Source organism: Pelecanus crispus, chromosome 1 (assembly GCF_030463565.1).
Source record: "Pelecanus crispus isolate bPelCri1 chromosome 1, bPelCri1.pri, whole genome shotgun sequence".
Taxonomy (NCBI): Eukaryota; Metazoa; Chordata; class Aves; order Pelecaniformes; family Pelecanidae; genus Pelecanus; species Pelecanus crispus.
In genome coordinates this window covers 189,395,892-189,419,391 of record NC_134643.1, presented here as the reverse complement: position 1 = coordinate 189,419,391, position 23,500 = coordinate 189,395,892, and the positions used below count along the sequence as shown (strand labels likewise).

The 23,500-nt window shown below is 35.4% G+C and overlaps 1 protein-coding gene across 1 annotated transcript in view; it reads left to right on the top strand.

The window, feature by feature from the left end:
* The window catches only part of PCDH17 (protocadherin 17), an 88,575-nt gene that overhangs the window by 28,490 nt on the left and 36,585 nt on the right, over positions 1-23,500 (top strand). Inside the window, exons 2-3 of the mRNA XM_075727744.1 lie at positions 418-476; positions 644-816. Of these exons, the coding sequence (XP_075583859.1) occupies positions 418-476; positions 644-816 (232 nt within the window). The remainder of the gene's footprint in view (positions 1-417; positions 477-643; positions 817-23,500) is intronic.

Genomic DNA, 23,500 nt, shown 5'->3' with positions numbered 1-23,500 from the left:
TAAGGGCCTCAGAATCCCAGTAGAAGATGTAATTATGATTAAAAATTAGTTTTATTGAATAATTCACTTTTGTAATATGCAAAAGTAATTTTTTTCTCTCGTTTTCAATAACCATCAGTCTTAATATCTAACTAATGAAAAAACATAAACAGTGTCATCTGTCAGGTTACTAACAGAGAATGCCACTTATTGGAGCCTCATTGTTTACTTTAGCAGGTAATTTGTGGACCGGAATCATTTAATTGTTCTGAGCACATAATTACATGCCAGCATTTTCCAATTTAATTAAAATGTACAAATCTGAAGATTAAGGGAATTTTTGAATTATTAATCATTTCTCCTCTAGGAAATCTTGTTGCTCTGCAGGAGATTTGTCCAGTGTACAACTATACGTATTTTTTTCCTTCTCTTTCACAGACAGACAATTTTCCCGCAGAGCCCAATTACATGGGCAGCAGGCAGCAGTTTGTTCAAAGGTAAGGCCTATTAAATAACTTTCTCGGCTTCCCCATTTGCATTTTTGTCAAAATTGCTTTGCCAGAGAGTACAATTCAACTTAGAACAAATAAATACAACTCTCTCTCTTTCTCTTTTTTCTTTTTCTTTTTTTTTTTTTTTTTTTTTTTTTAAATATGTATTTCAGTAGCTCCACGTTCAAGGATCCAGAAAGAGCCAGCTTGAGGGACAGCGGGCATGGGGACAGTGATCAGGCTGACAGTGACCAAGACACTAACAAAGGCTCCTGCTGTGACATGTCTGTTAGGGAGGCACTCAAGATGAAAACTACTTCAACTAAAAGCCAGCCACTTGAACAAGGTGAGTGAAGCCTCCAATGCTTACAAAAGCGTAAAGTTTAAGCCGTCATTATAAACCTATTAGTATTGCAGCTGTGGTTTATCAGGGTGGAATAGCCCACTGATAATACTATCAGAGAAAACAGTAAATCTTGTTGCTCGCCCAGAGCAAAGAATGCTCAGTATCTTTCGGAATGAACATGAAATGAAACCGCAAGTATCCAAAGTAGATTAAAAAAAAAAAAAAAAAGTATTTTTCCAAAATGATTAGAATATACTTTATCTCCACTGGCGTTGCCTGTGATATATTACATACAGTCCTTCTGTGAAAGCGTGATTTGGAAATTCAAACTAGACATGACTGCAACAGATAAAAGAATGCCAGTCATTTACATTCTTCACATAGTTTGGAGATGAGGAAAAGAAAGAGACTTGGGATATCAGACAAGAGTAAAAACGGATCCGAAGACGTTTTCATTTCGTGGATGTATTTTCCTATTTGTAGTGTTGATTTCACAATTAATAGTAGTGTGAGAAGTGTCAAATAACAACATAATCTGATCGTCAGTATAATTTCATTCACATCCTGTGGAGGTACCAAAGATGAGTGTCTGTGAAACAGCTAAAATCACATCAGGACAATGACAGTGCTCTCTGCAAGCATTCCTTCTGACAAACAAGCATGTTTATTTCCTCAAACCCTGTGTCCCAGTAATTTTTTCCAGATGTGTTTTATCTAATTATGAAGTCTTTCATTTCAAAAGAGACACTTCTTTTTTTTAAAAGCGTCAGACAGACTGAGTACTCCAGTATTGCATGTATTCGTGTTTTGCTTCTAGGCTATAAGCAATAAGGAAGTGCACACTGAATTATTTTTAAATGTTTTGTATGTTTGTTATTATTCTAGTTTGTTGTGGGGAAGATGATTTGATGTTAAAGACAGTTAAAAGATTATTAAATAAGTCAGCCTTAATAAGCAGCTACATTTATAATTAAGCAGAAATATATTATAATTTTTTTATTAATTGTTGATTAATTGTACCTAGGTTTTTTGTCTCTTAGCCTAGTCTGAACTGTAGTACAGTCATCAGGAAATACATGTTCAACCTCATTTTTCTGATTATGTTGAGATTGCAATATAATTTTTGCTGTGTAGAATAGTTAGAATGCTGCAGTATAATTTATTCTGTATATATTTGAAGCTTGACCTCATATATGACCTTATTTTCCAAGTAATAAATGCCAGAAAGATTATTTTTTCCTGACCTTTTGCCACAGCAACTCTCTGCTTATAATTGGACATTGATCTGTATAAAGATGCAGTACTGGATATTTTTTTTTTTTTTTTTTTTTTTAAGAAGCTGTTTGAGTGTGTATCTAATTTTCTCAGTATTGTGAAGAAAAAGACAAATCTCTGGATTTCTGTCAACTGTAGCCATGAAAGAGTTCTAAAATTTTAAAAGTTTCGTTAGGAAAACTATTTACTACGCAACTTAAAAATGTGTGTTTTTTCAGAAAAGGACTGTATGGCCAGAGTTCATAATATTGCAGTTTGTCCAGCAGCATCAAGCCCAATACTGGTCAAAATATAAAAACTCTAGTAAGCAGATTAAGCCAACCATTCCTGTTGCTTATTTTCATTGTAACACAAAGAGTTATGTGGAGGTTTGCACTTGTCATTATATCTAGATAAGGGGCCCTATTCATCAAGAAACAACTTATTCCAGTGGCTCATATGAATTCCTCACATTCTTATTAAACATATATTAAACTGTGACTGTTAAGTATTGTCAGGCACCGAACTGCAGCAGCAGGTGTTTATGTGAATTTACTTAACTGAGAAAAAAAAAGGAACGAGGGTAGAGAGACGAACTACTTTTTTTTTTTCTTTTTCTTTTCTTTTTTTCCCCCAAATATAATTACAAATGCTAATGGTATCCATTTGTTTACTTGTACGAACTCTTCTGTCTCAAGTGTGTGGTAATAAAATCATTGGCATATTATGAAAACTGAACCTGCAGCGAGCACCTTATGGGGTTACAGATCACTGCAGTGACAAATGTGGTGCAATGTGGTGTTCCCAATGAAATCAATGATCGCTTGTCATTGAGCTTAGTACGATTATGGCTCTTAGCCCAAAGTAACTTTTCTCTTTTGAAAGAAGATAAACAAAATTGCTTTCTCTAGTCATAAGCCAAGTTGAAGAAGGGTGAGAAATATGTTATATGTGATTAGGATAGAAAAAGAATTGCATTTTCTTTAGAGAAAATTGTTTTCCAGGAAAAGGAGATGGACAGCTTGCTAGAAACAATTGTCTAAGGCAGCACCTGAAGCAGTATCAGAAGTTGTGGTTCTGTCATCATTCTCAGTTGTGCACAGGGATGGGAATTCACTATATTGTAGCAAAGTTTCAGGCTTGATTATTATTTTTTAAAGATATTTAAAATAGTTTAACTTCTGCTTTTAGAACAGTTCTAATTATTAGATCATCTGGCATTTTTGAAAAATGATCCTTGAGATTCCTAATTTAAAAATGAGTTAAGTTTGAGTCTGACATCCTCTGTATGTAATTCCAAACACTATTGTCATAGGTCCATTTCTACCCATGGCAGTAATAAGAATGCTAGCAGTACCAGTAGTTTAACTACAGTTTTGAGCAAATCTAGCCTAGCCAGCTTGAAAATTAAATGGTCATATTGATACAAAAAGATTGTGTCAGTAACACTACAGCAATTGTGCTTCTCTCAGTAATAGAGAAGTAGAAAATTTTATGAAAAAATAATTTTTGTAGACAAGATATCTGAGTTCGGCATGGCAAGGGAGGCAATCAAGCTTACTTTATGATTTGGATTAAAATAGTGAAAACAGTGGATGGTAAAGCCTCAGTAGGTTTACTAGTAAAATATTTTATTTCAAGGAAAATATATCCAAATAGCAAATTTTGTCTGGTGGTGATTGTAAACATTCACACAAGTGGGGAAGATAATGCAAATCAGATACCAGTATGAAATGCTTGTGAAAGCTCATCACTCGGCCTTAGCGGAAAGAAAGGGGAAAAAACCCTAACCCAATAAAAGTTATCAGGACAGCAAGTCTTGTGTTAAAATAAGCATGTCCCATTTTAGTTATCTGAACCATATATCCTCTTGCTGCGAATTCCAAGCCACTTTCTGCATGAAGATATCTAGCTGTCTCTTAAGCTTACTTATGCTATCTGAATCAGCTGTCTTACTAAGCAGCTTGTTCCATATGCCTGCTACTCTTACAATAGAATGGTTTTAGATAGATTTGTTTTGTTTACCTCTCTTTTTTCACTTCTGCTGATACTTTAAACCCCATCACTAGTTTGGACAGTTTGAGATTGCCCTACTTAGAAGTCTTACAAGAATTAATAGTTTTGAATACATCTGTCAAGTTACCTTTTTGTTCCACCTGAATTAGCATATATTATTCACATTTTATATTTAAATAACAGAATAATCTTTTTGTTTGGTATGGTTTAAATGTAACAGAAATACTCTGTATTTCCTGAAAAGACATCTAAAGCTGAAAATGATAACGTAAACCATAAATTACATCTACAAGGAAGCAGTACAACAGCAAGATATGCATTTTCTACTTTTCTTAGTGGATCATGGATGTGTTTACCTTATAAACAGGAAAACAATATAGAGTTATGGACTTTTTTGTAGTTACTCATTAATCACCACCTTTGTTAGATTTTCCTTGGAATTTTTCCTTCCTTTTTACTTTGGTTTCCGCTGTCTGTCTGTGTTTTCTTGCTTTAACATAAATCTACATTTTCATGTAATTGTCAAAAATATCCAAGGCATTAAGTATCTCCAATATTCGGTAGCTTTGTTTTTCAGTTTTTGCTTTATTAGTGTGCATTGCATCTTTCTTTCAACACGTTTGCTTGCCGTTCACACCTGCATCCCACAGAGGGGGCATTTCTGCATGTGCTGTTGCCTCGTTAACAATAGCGCGGAGCCTGAGAATAAACAAAAAACGGAGGCACCTCCTTGGAGGAAGGGTAAAAGAAAACTCTTCAGCGTTGGTGTCAGAGACTCCTCTAAGACCTGTATTCCTCACCAGGTTTCTCTGTAGAACAGCACCATTTTAATCTAAGATATAAGTGACTGGTATAAAAGGATTGGAATATACCTTCAGGAAAACACAACTTAAGAATATAATAGTTCTTTCTTCATCATCACAGCAAAAATACATATGCATCACTACTGATGCAGTCCTGCATGCAACAGTCTTAGGAATAAAAACTATATCAGTGTTATAGAATCTCAGTGAAAACTGTTAACTCTTGAGTTTGTCGACTGAATGCATTCACAGAACGAGTCTATAGTAACTTGTACTTTTATATTCACAATTTCTAAACAAGAATGATCCCTGAAATCGGGTATCCTGCATTATCCATCTGCGGCAGAGCAGAAATTATCAGAATTTTTTACCAAGATTTTTTCTGAACTATCCACTAATTTTCTTGCCATAGTCTTGCTTGAGTCTGTAGGATAATTAAAATCCATTCTGTTTAACTGAGTGAGAATCAGTCTAGACTGATAAGTGCAGAAAGTTCATCAAGCAAATTTCTGCTGTCTGACATCATCACCAATGCTTTCCATGCCATTGGGGATGATGGGTTCTTTTATGAGTATATCAGCTTAATGAGATAATGGAAAAAGAAGATTGTGGAGAAATATTTCTTTTCAAAGTTCTCAGAGCTGGTGTTGGCCTCTGCTGAGAAACTGATGGAGACTGGGAGTCCCCCCAGAGCTGACACAACCTGTGAAATATTTTGTTCAACATTGCTTCCTCCCGTAGGTTTTTTCCCCTGGACAGAACACCTCCTATCACATTCTCTCTGTGCCCAGAATGTGAATAGCTGTCAGACTGCACTACTTGTTCTGACACCACCTAAGAGTCCTTATGTCCAGGACTATCATCCCTTCCAACTCGCTTATCCCTAACGTGGTCAGGTAAGATGCTAACTTGCTGTTGTATGTCAGGACTTGCACGCAATACCCATTCTTAATTTTCGTCTGATTAATTACTATCCAGGCAAGCTACAAGAGAAACTTAATTGTATTGAGAGTCTCTTTTCTTTTCTTAGTATCACTTAGTAGTAGTATCTGTTTCTAGAACTATAAATTCTGGAAATGGTTAGGTGAAACCCACACAAAATGAGATTTTTCTCCCCCTTTCAGTTGTTCTTTTCCAGGTATTTTTCTGTCTTTTTTTTTCTGGCTTCTGTGCTTTATGTGAGCACATGTGTGATCCTAGATGAAGACTAGCACAGGAGAAAGACTAATTTATCTGTTTTGTTAACTTATCTGCTTCTAATTGACAAAATTTGTTATCAGCACCCTGGAGATATTTGATTTTGGCCTCAGTGGGATTTTTAATTTAAGACTGAAAATTTATGTACAATTACAGACCTTTATGAAGAATAAGGCCATATTTATATTCGTTTGATGTCCACTCCAGTGCATTTTACAAATTCATTATGACATATAAGCCACTGCCAACACTTCCTACTTTTCTGCTGTGAGTACATTGTTCAATGAAACAGTACTTTTGAATTTAAGAGAAGTAGCAATATTATTATTGGTCTCATCCTTCTTATGAAGCCCTGGGTGAATGGGAATATTGACACTTCTATTGGTATTGTCCTGGTTTTGGCTGGGATAGAGTTGGTTTGGGTTTTTTTTTCCCCACCTAGTAGCTGGCATAGTGCGGTGTTTTGGATTTAGTAGGAGAAGAATGTTGATAACACACTGATGTTTTAGTTGTTGCTAAGTAGTGCTTACATTTGTCAAGGACTTTCCAGCTTCTCAGGCCCTCTCAGGAGAAGCTGGGAGGTGGCACAGCCAGGACAGCTGATCCAAACTGACCAAAGGGCTACTCCATACCATATGACATCATGCTCAGTATAGAAACTGGGGGAGTGGGCCGGGGGGGAACTGCTGCTCAGGAACTGTCTGGGCATCTGTCAGCAGGTGGTGAGCAATTGCATTGTGCATCACTTATTCTGTATATTCTTTTATTATTATCATTGTTGTTGTTATTATTATTTTCCCTTCTTTTTCTGTCCTATTAAATGCTTTTATATCAACCTGTGAATTTTACTTTCTTTTCCTTTTTTGTTGTGATTCTCCCTCATCCCACGGGTGAGGGAGTGAGTGAATGACTGTGTGCTGTTTATCTGCCTGCCAGGTTAAACCACAACAGTACTAAAGTTTTAAATTAATATATATCACTTTTAGTCAAAGGAGTACTCATAAAAGTTTCAAATTTTTTAACTGCCTTGATCTGAAATACCCATTGATCTAGGTAACACCGTTGCAAAACTTCTTTACCTAGCCTGAACTAGGCTATGCAAATATTCTGTAAAGCTCTTTTTTGAGAGATCAGAATAATATTCTCCCTTTGAACCTGAGTTAATGAACTAGAGAGAGGAACATAGGTCAGTTGCCTTTGCTATACAGATGATTGTCATAACCTTTCTCATGTTAATACCCAGTCATCTATGACATATCTGTTACTGTATTATGTATTGAACAAATTATATGATGGATTTGGGCAAAATGAAGGCAAAACTCCTCTATCTACCAACTGCTATCTACTCAAAGTATTAAAGACTTTTTTTTTCCCCCTGTTGCAGTTATGTTGAATATCCTTCTGGTTTTAGCTTCTATTTTTAGACCGCCTTCTAGTCTACCCGTCGATTTAAGTTCACTTTTTACATTTTAGTTATTTCAGTACTGAGTCTAGATTTGTGAGGTACACTATGTGACATCAGGTCGAATGATAATCAGGTGTGTTTCAAAGAAGAGTCCAGTTTGTTTGGTGCTTCCTCATTAGAGATGAGGGTGTTCCCAGGCCTAGCTTCCCTCTGTAGTGTGCTCTCTTCATAAGTATATGAGCAGATCTGGATTTCAGGCAAGGCTATCCAGGTGAGGAAGGAGCAGTTTGAGGAAGCAGATGTTTGTCCTAAAAGAAGTCAGAAAAGGAAGTGGCATTCTAAAGGAGAAGGGATGGATTAGCTTAATGCCTTGACTACTTACTTATCTGCCTTCATTGATACAAAATAGAAAAGCAGTGCAAACATTCTGGCAGCTGAAGTGACAGTGAATACGCTTTGCATCAGAGTATCTTAGCCTGTTATTGCCGCCTGTTACTGCCTATTATCCTGCTTTTCAACTGGAGTTGAATTCTGCCAAACCAGGTTTTTAATCAGGTGCATGTTTCAGCATCTGGCAGATTATTATCATCATGTATCTGGTAGCAGTGAAGTTTTGTGAATAGCATATCCCACATTTAATTAATGTATTTAGCCACAAATTAGGGGGGAATTTTCTATAACTGACTTTCAAAACATGCAGAAAGAACTCTCTGCATCTGTACACATACAAAACACGTCACTGTGACACGAGGAAGGGATTATAGGCATTCAGCACAGCTTCACCTATGTACCATTTGGTGTGTTATGCTACATTTTAAAGGTAATTTCACTTGTCCCCCCCATTGTGTCTACTTATTTTATAATTACAATTTAATTCAGTGGTTGAAAATTATCTATATTTTTGCCCTGTATTTTGTTTCCATTGGAAGCTTCACCACCGAATCAATTTAGGTATATCATTACTAACACCTTAAAAGGTTGAGACCGTACCAATAAATGTATTAATAAATTTTAGAAAAGTTTTCTTTGATGAGCTTATTTGCAAATGGATGCATAACATGCACTTCAAGATCACAAGTCTGTTACCTTGTCTTGTGTCTGAGATGTGAGTCCAAGTTCTAACATTTGGGTGCTGTAGCTGTTGGTGTTCATTTCTTCGTGCTTTACTTTAGAGGCAACAAAACAGAATATCCCTCCCCTGTCACTAATGTATATCTCATTACTTCCTTTCTGTACTCTCTGTTTTGACATCGTCTTTCCCGGGGCTGAGCACAGCCATTGTACTACAGTTTGTTCTTGGAAGGCTTAGAATCCATAAGTTATCTTTTTGCGTTATTCACACTAGAAGAGCAAAAGAAGGATTTGCAGTTCTCAGTAAGATGAGGCCCTTCTATGTCAAAATCATTATCTTCAGCTAACATTTCTTCTTTTCAGATTCTTTTTATAAATTGAAAGAAAAGTGGGGGCATAGAAAGATCAACAACTTTTGAAACAAGGAAATCAGAAAATAGATAGTTTTCACTGTTTCAGGCTTTATGCATTTCCCTGGGTGGTAAATGGATGTTCTCTGCCTGTGCTTACTTTTGTTAATGAAAATTTTAGGGCACATATTCATATATTGGATGGATACTTAATATCATAGAAACTATTATAACGGGACTAGAGAGGCTATTCCTGCCTCTAGTCTGTGTCTGAAAATGTCCTTGTATGGTGTACTTAGAGTTTTCTTTTAGTTAAGCTTTCACAGAATTATAGTTAGAAACCCCATATATATATATATGAGTGTGTGTGTTTGTTTAGTTATATAAAGGAGACAATTAAAATAAATACATCTTCTCCTCTCACATTTTAAATCATCATTGTATGATTGTATCTCCTTTTATTGAGTCAGCAGAAAATACAGCTATGATAAACAGCGATAGGAGTCAAGCTTTGACAAAAATCCCATTGCATATTCCAGACACATTCTTGTTACCAAAAAGAAAGAATATTCTGCAGATGAAGTTACTGACAAACGAATGCATGTTAGCTGGAAACCTGAACTTGGACTGTAGTTATCAATAGTTTTATGTCCAGCTGGGGAAGACATAACAGAAGTCTCTTAAGTAAGAGATAGGAGTTAATTATTCCATTCAGTAATGCTTCAATTGGAATAATACTAATTGTATTTTGTTATTCTGGAACTAAGAGTATCTCCTAATATCTGTATACAGTAATCCAGTCTGTCCTTTTCGTGGCTCTTTTTCTGTGTACATACTATTTTTCTCCTATGCCCTGTTTTCCAGAGGGAGAAAAGTGGTATAATTTAATTTGGGCCACAGTTGCAGCACTTTCTAATTAGTGACCCAGCTACCGTACTCAGTTTGTAGGGATATTTTTAAGGAAGATCTGGGCAAATTCAAAATCAACAAAGAGGTAGAATAACAGCAGAAAATAGAGGTTTACAAAACAGGGCCTGTGGATGAAACTTGAAAGAAGTGTTTGTTTAGAATTTGTGTTTGTTTAAATGAACAAAGACCGTGCGGGAACATAATAAAAGTCTTTCTGTGTATAAAAAGTTGTTATAAATAGGACGGTGGTTGCTTTTTCTTTCCTCTACTTTTTGTTTAATTTGCTGGAAGAACTATTTAGGTTACATATGAGGGAGAACTTTGCTATGAGGATAGCTAGGCACTGAAGCATGCTGCCCTTGTAAGCTGAAGAATCCCCCTTCCTGGAGGTTTTTAAAACAGGTTAAATACACATTTGTCAGCGATAACCTAGATTTATTTTAACTTACCCAGGGCCAGAGGATCCACTCTAGCCCTGCTTTTTATGATGCCATAATTAAATGTGAGGATGTGATATAACGCCTAGTCCTGTGTTAAACGTACTGAAAGGGAACATTTGCACTGACCTGTTCTGCAGCCTTTTGTCTGCGAACATCTTTTACAGGAGGAGCTCACCGTATTAGAGAATCACAGGGAACACGGATTATGCGGTGCTTCACAACAAGAATCCCTGATATAATATAATAGTACTTAGCATTTAACACGGACTTTGCTCACAGACAGAGCTGCAGCATGATTAACTAATTACTGCTCAGCGAAACTTTGTCTACTCTCTGTACATCAGTGGTATACACATGCCGTGTATCAGCCTCTGTGCACCTACTGCCCATCCTGATTTCCAGAATGGCGGAACAGCTGGTTTCCGTTCCCTGCTGCTGCTTTCTCCTATTCCAGCTGCTGCACTCAAATAACCTCCCTTCCCCAAGTGGGCTTCATATGGTTTGAAAGGGACTTAATGTACCTCAGTGCATAGGGAACTTTTGATGCATATTTCATCATGTTTCAGTTCTTTCTACAGGGAACACTGCATGTATAACAGATGTTCCCTGACTACTACCGTTTCCTGTAGGTGACATGGCCTTTTTTGTGTTTCATCTCTAATGTATATGGAGCTGGTAGTGCCTGCATGGTACTAAAAAGTACTGCTCCATGGCTGCCCCTGTGCTGCATGCCAAGCTATATTTAATTCCATCTGCTCCCCTCTGCAGCATGAAGTGGAAAGGAGCATATGCCCAGTATAACCAAGTCATACTGTGGCAGAGAAAAAAACCCTTTAAGACAAGTAAATGTATTGCTTAAATTTAGGACCGTATTCTTCCAGCTTTTTATACATAAACTGTCTCATAAAAATTAGTGGGGATGTTCAGGTGACTATATGTCAAAAATTCTTCATCTATTATTATTTCTTTTAATATTATTAATACTGTATATGTATATGTGGTATGGGGTGTGTTTATATACATACAGATGCATATGCATAAATACAGAAATAAGACATCATTAACTGATGTCCCTAAAAATTTGATTTTATAATCTATATAAATCTTTATCTTAACAATATGGAAAGTTGAAAGCTTTAAAACATTGTATACTTGTTTTAAAACCGCACATATGAGAACAATTCACAAGTTTGTTTACATAAGCCACTGTATTTTCATCATAAACTTGTTTTGGGAAAGTATAATAATATTGAGGCAAAACCTGCCAATCTAAAATGTAATATAAAGTTGAAAAACAGTATTTAAAAAATGAGGTTTTTAATATATAGTTAATAATGTATAGTACTGTACCTATAACGTACATATATATGTGTGTGTATATATATGTACCTATAACGTAGGTTATATATATAACAATATAGTTGCTGTGTCTGCTTAAATATTATAGGGATGTGCACCTTGGACTTTTAGGGGGTTGTCTATTAACTTAAGTGTTTCTCAGAGTTTTGAATTAAATTCTTCATCCAGAATTTTACTATCATCCTACTCAATTTTTACTTGAACAAATTAATGCAGTTCTTACATGAAAAGTACAATTTAGGTTGCACGTTGAACATGAGCTTTAGGGAGTGACACAGCCCAACCAACCTTCCAAGCTCTGAGTCAAACGTACAAAGAACAACAGAAACACAAGTGGAATTGTCTCTGTTCTGATACCGTGGAAAGACTTGCAGCACATCTGTAATCTGTGTGGCCTAGGGAAGTGTATATTGGATGTGTGTGCACTGCTGGATATGAATAGTTCTACACTTCATGTGTATGATTAGTTTTAACGTGGTATTTTTTTCTACTTTACCGGTTTGGTTTGAAGATGTTTTAATTTTTTTTTTTCCCCTGAGGTATATAAAATTCATACTGCATCTTTATAATAATTTCAGAAAGTACCAACTTCACACCTCTTTCATATGAATATTTTACTTACAGTAAAATTTTGCACATGTAACATGGGAAAACATATTATGTGGCCCCAACAATGTGTCATTTTTGGGTGGCTACTCCTAAAAAGGACAAGTATTTTTCTCCATGAAAAAAACTGTAAAACAGTCTATTAAGTCAATTTCTGTCAAATTCTCAGCCTGATTTCTTTTATAGACTTGATATTTGCACATAGGTAAATAAATTCAAAAAAGGCAAATTAAAACAGTTTGACTAAAACACTTGTAAGATTTGTGTCTACCTTATAAAACACAGAAAGTTGAACGTGACCCTGAGTTACGTGAGGTAGCACTTTCTTTTCTCCCTCAATTCAGAGTATTATGACCCATCGATACCTGGCTGGCACCCAGGTAGGAATACCTGGGTGCATGGGAAAGGTAGGCATTTTTGAGGGAAGTGCATAGAATAGAGAAGGATGGAGAAAGAAAACTACTTTGAACATTACAGCCACTGCTGTGAGGAAAGCTTGAAACCCATCTTAACTTGCCAGCATGCTGTGGCTGCTTTTTGCTTCTCAAGAGTACCATAGAGTAGCCAGAGCACACTACTGAATTGGACCATAAAAATTAAAATAAAAAAGATCATGTAAAGTTGATGCTGTGTATCCTTAAATCACTGCAAATAGCATATAATAGCATTAAATATTTTTTCTTTGGCATTCAGGCTTATAATAAACAAATAAGGACATTCTCAAAATATATATTTAGATGGGATTACACTGGAAAGTTCACATAGTAATGTATGGTAAAAAATATTACAGGTTGCAACTGTTCCAAAAGCAAGCACTATTATATCAACTCAGGACTCTTATGTTTAACATTTATTACAAGTTTCAAACAATAAAAAAACAATAATAAAAATGTAAATCTTGGACAGAAGTATCAAAAACTTTGATGCATGTAGTAAAAGCTATCTCAGTTATCATTGTATGTTTTTTTCAATATAAGAAGAGAATTTAAACAGTTTTGACTTCCAAAATAAATCTTATCTCAAAATTTTATGGCTTCCTGATATTTATTGTGAAAATAAAATCCCACAAGATGTTTAAGCCTTGTTATTGATACATAGTTATAAAAGTTTTTAATTTTGCCTATGGATACCTTTTCTTTATACAGAACTATTGATAATATCCATATTTTTGTTACATTCAGATGTCTGTTTATCCATTCTTTATTATTCATGTTTAATTTTATTCCTTCATTTTTAATTTTATGTGTTTTATTTTGTGTACAGTCAGATTTTTCTTAGTATACAGAGAATAGCAGAAATATTTATGTTGCTAGAGTTTTGACACAAGAAAAGAGTCTAAGACAGGTTAGAAGATCAGTGCAAATTGGGAATCCAGCTTCCTCTTGTTTTTAAGAAATCTTACCCATCACTAATTCACTATTATTTTACAGTGATCTCAGGAGATGTGTGACCTCTTTAAGTAAGACAAAATAAGCTACTATATAAAGCCTAAAAATTTCTTCGCTCTGTAAAACCTAAAGATTTCTTTTAATTCTTTAAAGACATAGATTAATATGTCAGTAGAATTACAGATCATTGTAAATTTACTACATTTCTGCAGCTTTTCACAGATATACATGGCAACAGTAGCTGGCTCATCATTTATTAAAAAGAAGACTCTTAAAAGTTCAGAAGCACATTTGAAAGATAAGTGCTATACAGCTAGTTTCTTTATTGTAAACTTGATTCTTTTTCTGATATACAGAAATATGGAAAGACAGAGAGAGAAAGTTACAGGAAGAAGAAAGAGAAAAAAATAGCTTAGATGTTTAAGGTGTAGGAAGATAATGTAACACAGAGAAGAAAAAGTGCAAGTAATCAAAACACACTCAGATTTCTTAAGAAATAAGAAAGTGCCCCACTTTTAGAGGTAGAGTGCTTTTGTTAAATTTAATTCTCTGCCAAAAGTGATCCAAACTTGTATTTTTCCTAGAGGGTAGCTGCAATTAAATAATCCTAAACTGGAATGCATTTCATAGCAGACAGGTGCCTGTGGCTTTGCAGTTTCTGACTCATCAGAGTCAGAAGAGTTGTACCACCTTGCCCGTTTTGAACCAACACAGTATGATATTTATTTATTGTTATAAATCAAAAAAAACATAACTTCTTATTTTTAACCCCATGTCAGATAACATCACTCTTGCATAAGCTTTTGTAGCTGAACAAAAATAAAACACTTCCTCAAAATATAGATGATGATATTTTTACTTAGAGAATTAATGCCTTTGTTCAGTTTACTGCCAAGATTTGGGAACAGAGTACTCTTGAAAATATAACAAAAGTAAAAAACTTGTTAAGTTTACGATAGCTAAAAATACACTTCACAGTCTTAATGAAATCCAGGAAATACATGTTTATGGCATCTTCATGTAGAATGATTTTTACCTTTCCAAAATAGATTCAAAACTAAGGCTCAGATTTTCTCACAGATATTTAATCTTCTGTAAGTATAAGGAAACTGGAAAACCTAGACTTCAAGGTTTTGTTAGTTAAGAACAGAAAAAGAAACCTTAATACCCCAAACCTCTACATTTTCAACCCTGTTGAAGGAAAGAAGAGTCACATGTTCTTGGGAACCTTGTCCCTACCATTTCACCTACCTTCTTACCTACCTCTGAGCTAGTTACTCTGATTCTTTATAGTTAATTAGTTGATGAGCACTTTAGAATTAATAAGGAGAGCAATAGGTTCTTCTGGAGCATGATTCATTTGACCTATTTTAGGCGAATCACGCCCTCAAATGCTTATTCCTCTCTACTGTCAGTAAAAGATGACTAACTCAGATGTAGTTCAATAATTGCAGATACCTAAAGTTATGAAAGATGAATTGCAGTTCAGTGTTTTTGCAGGAACCAGCTTTTTGCACATTGGCCATTGTTTATACCAACTTTATGGCTTCCATGTCTCTTATTCATAAGTGTTAGTGGTTCCAGCCCAAGTTTATTCTGGAGTCATCATCATTAATTTATTCAGCAATTCTTTTCAATGTCATCAGAGCCATGATGTGGAGGTGGTGAATCTGTCTTGCATGTAAGAAATAACGATTTCTCTTTGCACAGCCGTTGTTCCCTCTTCTATGTATTTGCAGCTGGGAACTGTTTCTTCACTCACAAAATTGGGTTCCTGTGTATGGTTCATAGTTTCTGATGCTTTGCTTAAATATCAACTATTTGGCTTTTCTTTTGAATTCTTATGGCCAAATTGCTGGCACCAGAAGAATAAAGAATAGTGTGTTGGAGGTTTAAAATTAGAATGGGAGATCAACCTGTACTTTGGCTTCTAAAACCCCTTATGTTCTGATATGCTTTACTGAAATGACTTAGAGGAAAGGAAAGGGATGGTCTTAGATTACACGGACCTCTACTTAAAATCAAAATAAGCTAACATGTTTATCTAACTGCTGGAACTATTATAATTTAAGTTAATTAAATACCAAGGGATGAATAAAAAACATATTAATTTAAGGATTAACTTCCACATAAGACATCTGTACCTTACATAGTGTTAATCTTCGGTAAATTTTTATCATTTGGTGAGTTGAAGGAATTCATGATCTTATTAAACCTAGCTTCTTATTACATCTAAGGCAGTTCTTGTGTGTTCATTAAATAGCAATGGATTCTGGAACAGCTGTTAATCCCTGGCAAATACATTTAAGAATCAACTGGCATTTCATAAACATACAGTAGCAATCCTATTAAATCTAAGTAAATATTTATTTAAGATACTTGGGGTCTATCCTGTTGTATCACACCCACTGTAGTATGTTCCATGACTGGTGGTAAGGTGGGGTTTATCTGCAGGAGTACACCTGCCACTCTCATCTCAACTCCGTCAGCAGAGCCAGCTGCTGAAGACATTGCACATGCTGGCACAAAGAGGTCTCCTAACCTTTCTGCACTGTGTCCCTGAAAGAGATAAACTAAACTAAACATATATTCATATAGCTATGTGGATGTCAGAATTTTCTGCCAAATAGCTGTGTCAACTGGGATTGTAATTTTTTTTTCACACTTCTAGATGACGTAGCATTGCCAGCCATACTTCACTATATAGATCTGGTCTCACAAGTTGCTATTCAGCATCAGTGTTATTAATAGTGAACATAGTCTGCTTTCTTACAAGGCACACACAGTTAAAGATTGAAATGCATTTTCGCCAAATTGAACAGGATTGTCAAGAATGTTTTACAAACATTCTCATGTTCAGAGTAACCCTAATAACAATTATTTAACTCTGTAAGCACCTCTCAGAACTATCTCAGAGAGTAAATCTTATGTGTTGTACATCAGTCAAATACCTTTGACTGCCTTTTGCTTTTCTGTTTGTTCTTTCAACTTTGTTAACAGATAAACAAGTAGTGGAGTAAAGATCTCATCCGCATCCCCCCCCCCGTCCCCGCCCCCCCCCCCCCCCCCCCCCCCCCGCCTCAAGGTAGACAGTTTACTTTGGGAAATTTCACTACATTTTCTGATGGTTTAGTTTCCTTTTTTCTTATCCACAAGACAACCTTTCCTTTAAAAGAAAAAATAAAGAATTATTTTACAGAGGAAGAGAGTACGGAGAATACATTTATAATAAAAACAAACAAACCCCACCCATTTTATAATTGCAAACCCCAAGATTTTTGTGAAACCCTTAAGTAGACAGTTTTTAATGACTATAAATTTCTACTTCAGAAATGATAGGAAGTGTAATTCAGATTAAGATCCTGTTATACTAATTTATGCTTTGCTATTCACTGTTAAATTTACAGTTCACAAAATACTCCAAGTTTATGTAGTTTACAGAGTGGGAAGGCAAAAGTGTGCATTACTGGCAGTAGTATCAAACTTCCTTTAGTTTACAGCTTTACACAGCTTTTCATATCTCTATATATTGCCTTGTACAATTATACATCAACAGAGTCAATAATAACCAGTTTAGTCCCTTAACATTGTTTCTGATTTGGGCTTCAGACCCCTCAGCTTTTTGAAAGTTAACTAAGCCTTTTATTTAGTTTCATAGAAAATCATCAAAAAACTTTATTCTAATAAATGCAAGAATTAAAGATTATGATTATTCTATTGCTGAAAACAATAGAATAGATCAGATTTTGAAAAGGAAGGAAGTTCAGCTTAAAACAATAATTTAGTAATAATAGTGATCATATTAAAAAACTATTGAAAGAGTAGCCAAATTTTCTATTGGATATTTGAAATTTTTAACTTTATACTTTCTGTGACTTGTCATAATCCTGGTCCCATCTGTCTTTTTCTATATTATTATTTTAGTGTAGAGTGCAAAATGTTACTCCTGTAAAATGTAGCTTGTCTGGAGCAGTCATGTAGTTAGCTACGTATGCATTTGATTTTATGAAAAAAAATTCTTAATAAGGAATTCTTTTAATTTTTCTGGTGCAGATATTTTAATATCTTTTATTAAACTGAACTAAGCTAGTACTTATAAATAGCTCCCTGACATTCAGAATAATGGATATGAAAGCAACAGTAATAAAAATTGCTGTGAAGGTGCAGTGCAAGTGCTGATTCAGAGACTATCACACCAATTTAAACATTTTCTTTAGTATATAACAGACTAATCTGTAGGAATTTAAAAACATAGGAAAACAACCCTATCTAGTAAAGGTTGAGGCGTGGAAGTTACTGTGAGGTAACTACAACTCATGCAGTCTAGGGCAACTGTACTATATGTATGCCCTTCACTTATACCAGCTGAAGGTAATTCAGTCATCCACCTAGATGTAACATCTGAGTCACCTTGTGAAATTTGCTCTCACTCTCCAGCAACTGCACAAAGACTGTAGGACAATTGCACCCCTGTGCAATTAAGGGTCTAAAGAAAAGAATGCAAAAAAAGAAAAAAGACATTTTTCCATCAAATCTGGGAGGATTTTTGTTCCATGGATTTCTCTAATGGTGTTACGGACACCTTGCATTCATAATGTCCTATGCAATGATCTCCACAACTTACGTAGGAGTGTGTACAAACATACTGCTGTTGATTGAAACCTGCCACCTGATAATTTCATTGGCAGTGCCTAGTTCTTGCTTTAGGAGAAACAATAAATAATTGTTTCCTATTAGTCTTCTCAGTGACAATCAAGACTCAAAAATCTTTTCATATTTTCCTTTTGTTGTGTTTTCTCCAAGCTAAAAAATCTTAGCCTATTTAATCTATTCTCTTATGAAAGCCTTTTTATAACTTTGATCATCTTTTCTGCCCTTTTTTATCTTTTCAGTTCTATTATATTCTTTTTAACATGGCATGAGCATAACTGCATACAGAAGTCTAGACGCAGCAGTTGTGGATTTAAACAGAGTAATGTTTTGTGGTTTATTCCCTATTCCTTTTCCAAGATTTCTTCTTATTCTAACTGATCTCTTGATGAGCTATAAGCTGACATCTTCATTTAACTGTCCAGAATAATACAAAGATCTGTTTTAGAGTCCATAGTTTGTATATTGAGAGTTGTTACTGTTTTTCATCGTGTACATTACCTGCATTTGTTGACACTGAATCTCAAGTGCCATTTTATTGTAGTCATTCAATAGTATGACATCTATCTGCAGCTCTTCACAATCACCCTCAGATTTCACTACTCACATTTGTTTGGTACCAAAGCTAATTTAAGTGATAGTGTTACAATGCTCCAATTTCATATTTGGGTTGCATATGGTCTGGTGATTTGTTAGGAGATATTTTACCCATTTCCTCTAAAATTTAGTCTATTAATCTTTCAGTTGCAGGCAGTTTTTGTGACTCATTCCTATCTCCAAAATAACTGCATTGTGGGAATCTCCCTAGGCTGCTTCTTTTCAAAGCTTTTTCCCTTTTTTTTTTTTTTGAGGGGTGGGTAATGTGAACTTCTTTCAGTGTTGTGTGATATGCTGATTTTCTGCTGGCCCCGCTGATCCACTTATTCAGTGGTAGGCTTCCATTTTTTCTGGTTGTTTTTTTTTTTTTTTTTTTTAATTCTCCTCATTGCTTGCTATGTCATGAACAAAGTATATTCAAAACCTTTTCCATCCCTCCCTACAGTACTGTAGTATTTTATTTGTTTGGCTTCATGCATTTTTCTCTTCCTACTCTGCACACAATTTCCACTTTTTTAAGAGTATCTTTTTACTTCTAATGGCCTCCTTTACTCTCCTGTTTCACCATGCTGGCTATTTTTCTGCCCTTTAAAAGTGTTTACAAGTGGTATACTCTTACTCTGAACTCCTAATATAGTATCTTTAAGCAGTCTGTCATGCTATCTGCAAGCATTTAGTCTTTTAGTTGTCCTTTTCAATTTCCTTTCAAAAAGCTTTGTCATGTTCAGGTAGTTCCCATTTTTTTAAGTTAAATGTTACTGTAGTCATTTTATTTTGCCTTTTTCTTTTCTACAGAGACATTGAATTTGAGTACTTTATGGTCAGAATTACAGTATAGCATGTCGATAATTATATTTTCAACCTGGCCTGTTGAATGCTAAAAAGTAAATCAAGTTATGTTCATCCTCTTATGAACTCTTCAACTAGTTGTTTTAAGTGCAGTGTACTTCATCATGCCTATATAATTTGTATCTTGGCATTATAATTACACTGGGTTCTGTGGGGTATTTTCTTTCTACTGCCTCTGTGAGGTATCTGTTACATCACATTCCTCACTTAGAATGGACTGCTGCAGTTCTTATTTTTTAGACTTAAAAAATGTATAGGATCAAGTGAATATTTGGGTTTGGTCTGGTTACTAATTTTTATATGCCCTGCTCAATTGGGATTTTATTTGCTGAAGTTTTTCTTTGCTATTCCCTCTCCAAATATGGTTAACTTTTACTCTGGCCTTTTTTTCTCCCCTTTTTGAGCATACAGTTTGTGACTTCACTCTAGCTGACATGTTATCTGAGATTACGTGCTTTTCTACACCTGTCACTTGTGTTTAATTTAAAAACACTCTCTTATAACCAATTCAAATGTCACCAGCCTTTATTCTGTGATGGCTTACATGATGCCTACCCTTCTTGGATGTGTTCCATTCATTACAAACATTTCCTTCGTTACTAATTAAAATATACCCTCCTCTTATCTAAGTCAATTTTCAATCCAAAATGAATACGAGCTTTAGCATCTAAGATCAGAAAGTAGAAACAGAATCTCTGCAGACATGTGAAAATGTTGCAGAAATATGATGTAATTTTCAGTGTCATTTCTTAGGCCATAACAGAAAGACAGGGAAAAAAAAGGACACATTTATTCCAAATCAATTATAGAGAGATCCATAGCTGTCTCATTTTCATCTTGAATTTTATCTTTCACTTGTGATTCAATTGACTCAAGTCTGCCTCTTCATAATGAATTTTTATGAAAGAGAGATTTGATAGTTATACCTGTTACTAACGTTCCAGTAAAAATGAAATGTTTTGCTTCCTTTTTCTGGAAAAAAACCCACATTATATTGGTAGTTTCCAGTGACTGCCACCGTTTCCTATTTTCTGCTCCTTCTGATTTTTATTCTCAGACTTCCTGTGAGTGTGGGCAAATAGGAAAAACATTTTTAAGTACGTGTAGTGGCAATGTCCATTTTTTCTTGGTATAGTAGTAATAATGCATATCAAAGACAATATTTTGATTATATTTTTATTGTTCCTTTGTTATACAATTTGCTAAATACCTATTTTAGGCTCATTCCTTACCCTGTTGTCATTTTGACATTTCTGACCCTTGGAAAAATACTTCTGGATATCTTTCACTAGTTATTGCAGAATTCCACTCAGAAAAGCAAATGTGTTATTATTACTGTTTTTCTCATTCTAGCACAAGTCTTATGTTTTTTATCTTTTTCTACATTGCAGCAGCTGTGAAAATTTGTCCAAATTAACACTACAGGTGGATTAGTTAAATCACTTTAAATCTCTGTATAGATATCTTTATTTGGACTTAAAATACAGTTACTTTGGCTGAGCTTAAATCAATTCCATAGTGAATGAGAGTAAAGTGAATCAGAAGCATTTTAGTTCTGAATAGGAATAAGAATAAAAATAAGGAAAAAAATAAGAGTATAACAATAAGAATATAAGAATATCCATGTAGTGGTTTAATGTGATTGAATAAATCTTTAAATTTGTGTGTTTAATTGATAGGGAATAGTTTTCCAGAGTGTTTCAGTGTAGCCTCAGACAGAAGTACATGTGATCTTGTGTGCCTGGTGTTCACTGGTGAGCTGTGGAGGTATTTCATCAAAGCAATACCTTAGGTTCTTTGTCCACCTGATGTTCACTCCTGCTTTATGGACTGCATTGGGATCCGTTTAGGTTACTGTGGGTCCTAACTAGGCTGCCATAACTTGAAGGAGTTTGCTGCAGCTTCATGGCTGGGTCTGATAAAGGGAGAGTCAGAAGACACAAAAGAAGCATATTAGTAATCCATCTTTATTCACTATTGCTCAGATCCTGTCAGGTAACACCCTTATAGCCTTACTTTGTGCAAATAAACCATAGAGACTCTGACTGCAAGGGTTCTCTGACCCCAAAACTGAGCTCCATTGTCTGGCCACAGACATACTTGTAGTCTCTTTTACCCTGCAGCACAGAAAAGTCACCTGCTTTTCTAAGCACCAAGGTTTTTTTTCACACAGAATTTTTGCGAAGGTCCAAGGTAAAATCCAGGAAGAGCATTAGGCTAGGCAGAAGGATCACACAGCCATGATTCTTGACTGTGCTGTCTTCTGAATCATGTCTGAAACAGCCTGGCAGAATGATAGCTGGCCCAGGCTGAAGATGTGCCCGGCATGATTCCAGCTGCATGGACATTATATGTAGAGTAGTTACATGGTATAGACAGTTTCCTGCTGGGGCACTTTTACATTTACTAACCCAGATCCAGCCAAAGAATCCATAGAGAAGGAATCAACACTCTGAGCTCCACAGAGTGTCACTCACATCTTGAGTCTCTCAGTTTATCTGAGAGGTTTTACATTTTTTTTTCTTAGATTCTCATTCAATTACAATATATATTTATTTAAAATTCCTTCACCTGGAACCTTAGGAAAAACAAAATTCTTTCCGTTTCTGTTTTACAAAGACGTTACAATAAAACCTGAAACTTGTGGAATACTTGACCTAGTCATGCCCCTTTAATAGCTTGCTTGCTGATTCAAACGAGCAAAGCCACCAATTCTGTATTCAGGATTTCCTTACTGAAAAGAACAAAACAGGTCTGAATGTAAAGCTATGGTACACTGCACTGTCAGGTTGAACAGCTCAAAGGTAGACAAGGATACCTGCAACTCTGTTCAGCTGAGCTTGAATTCCACCCTGACGCATGCTGAGAATTAGCATTATATGCTTTATTCTCAGCGGTGACTGCCAGCCGTGTAACTCTTCAAGCATATCCTACCATTTGTTCTATCCAGCAGAAATGGTTTTGATTCCAAAATAGCTCTTCCAACTATTTTGTAGGAATAGTGTCCAAGGAGAGTGAATTTGGCCAAATAAATAAAAATTGACAGTAGTGTTATATTAAGGGAAACAAAATGACTCCTGTTTCCTTGTAAAACGCATGAGGAGATAAAAAATGTTAAAGTCGTATTTCTAGTGAAAAGACAAAGAAAGATACAGCATATTCATTTTGTTAAGTACAGTATGCTAAAGTCCATAGGATTTAGATCTTACCTACCCCTTAATTCTATTTCCAGGTGGCTCTTATCACAGCATGTGAGAACCAACAACCTCAATCATTTAGATAGCAAGATGACCAAACTGTGAGACCTGTTTGTGCCAAGTGCTTACTAGGACAAAATCCAGGATGGGATCCCATACTTCTGTTGAATTAATTTTTGTCTCATTGCACCCCGGTTTCCATTAGAAGAATGGGAATTAGGTATGCGGATGGAGAGGCAGAGGCAATGTGTACTTCCCAGTAGATCCACACCACGCAAGTTTGATGTAGCCATGGAGGTGTTAATGACAGGCTTGGCTTTCCAACCCTTATCTTACAGACATGGCAGTTTTTGTTTACTGGTGTTTAGCTTCTGTTTTTGTTTACTTTTGTTATTATTCTTGGCTTTGATTACTTCCTTAGTGTAGGACAATCTGACTGGATCCCCTGTTTATTTCTTGTGATGTGTCTTTTCCATCAAATGACAGTCATCAACTGAGAACATTTTATTTCTAGTCTTGAGAGCTTCACACTCACGAGAGTGGCCTAGAGGGACACAGCTGTCTCATTGTGTAGTGAACAGAGAATTATTCTC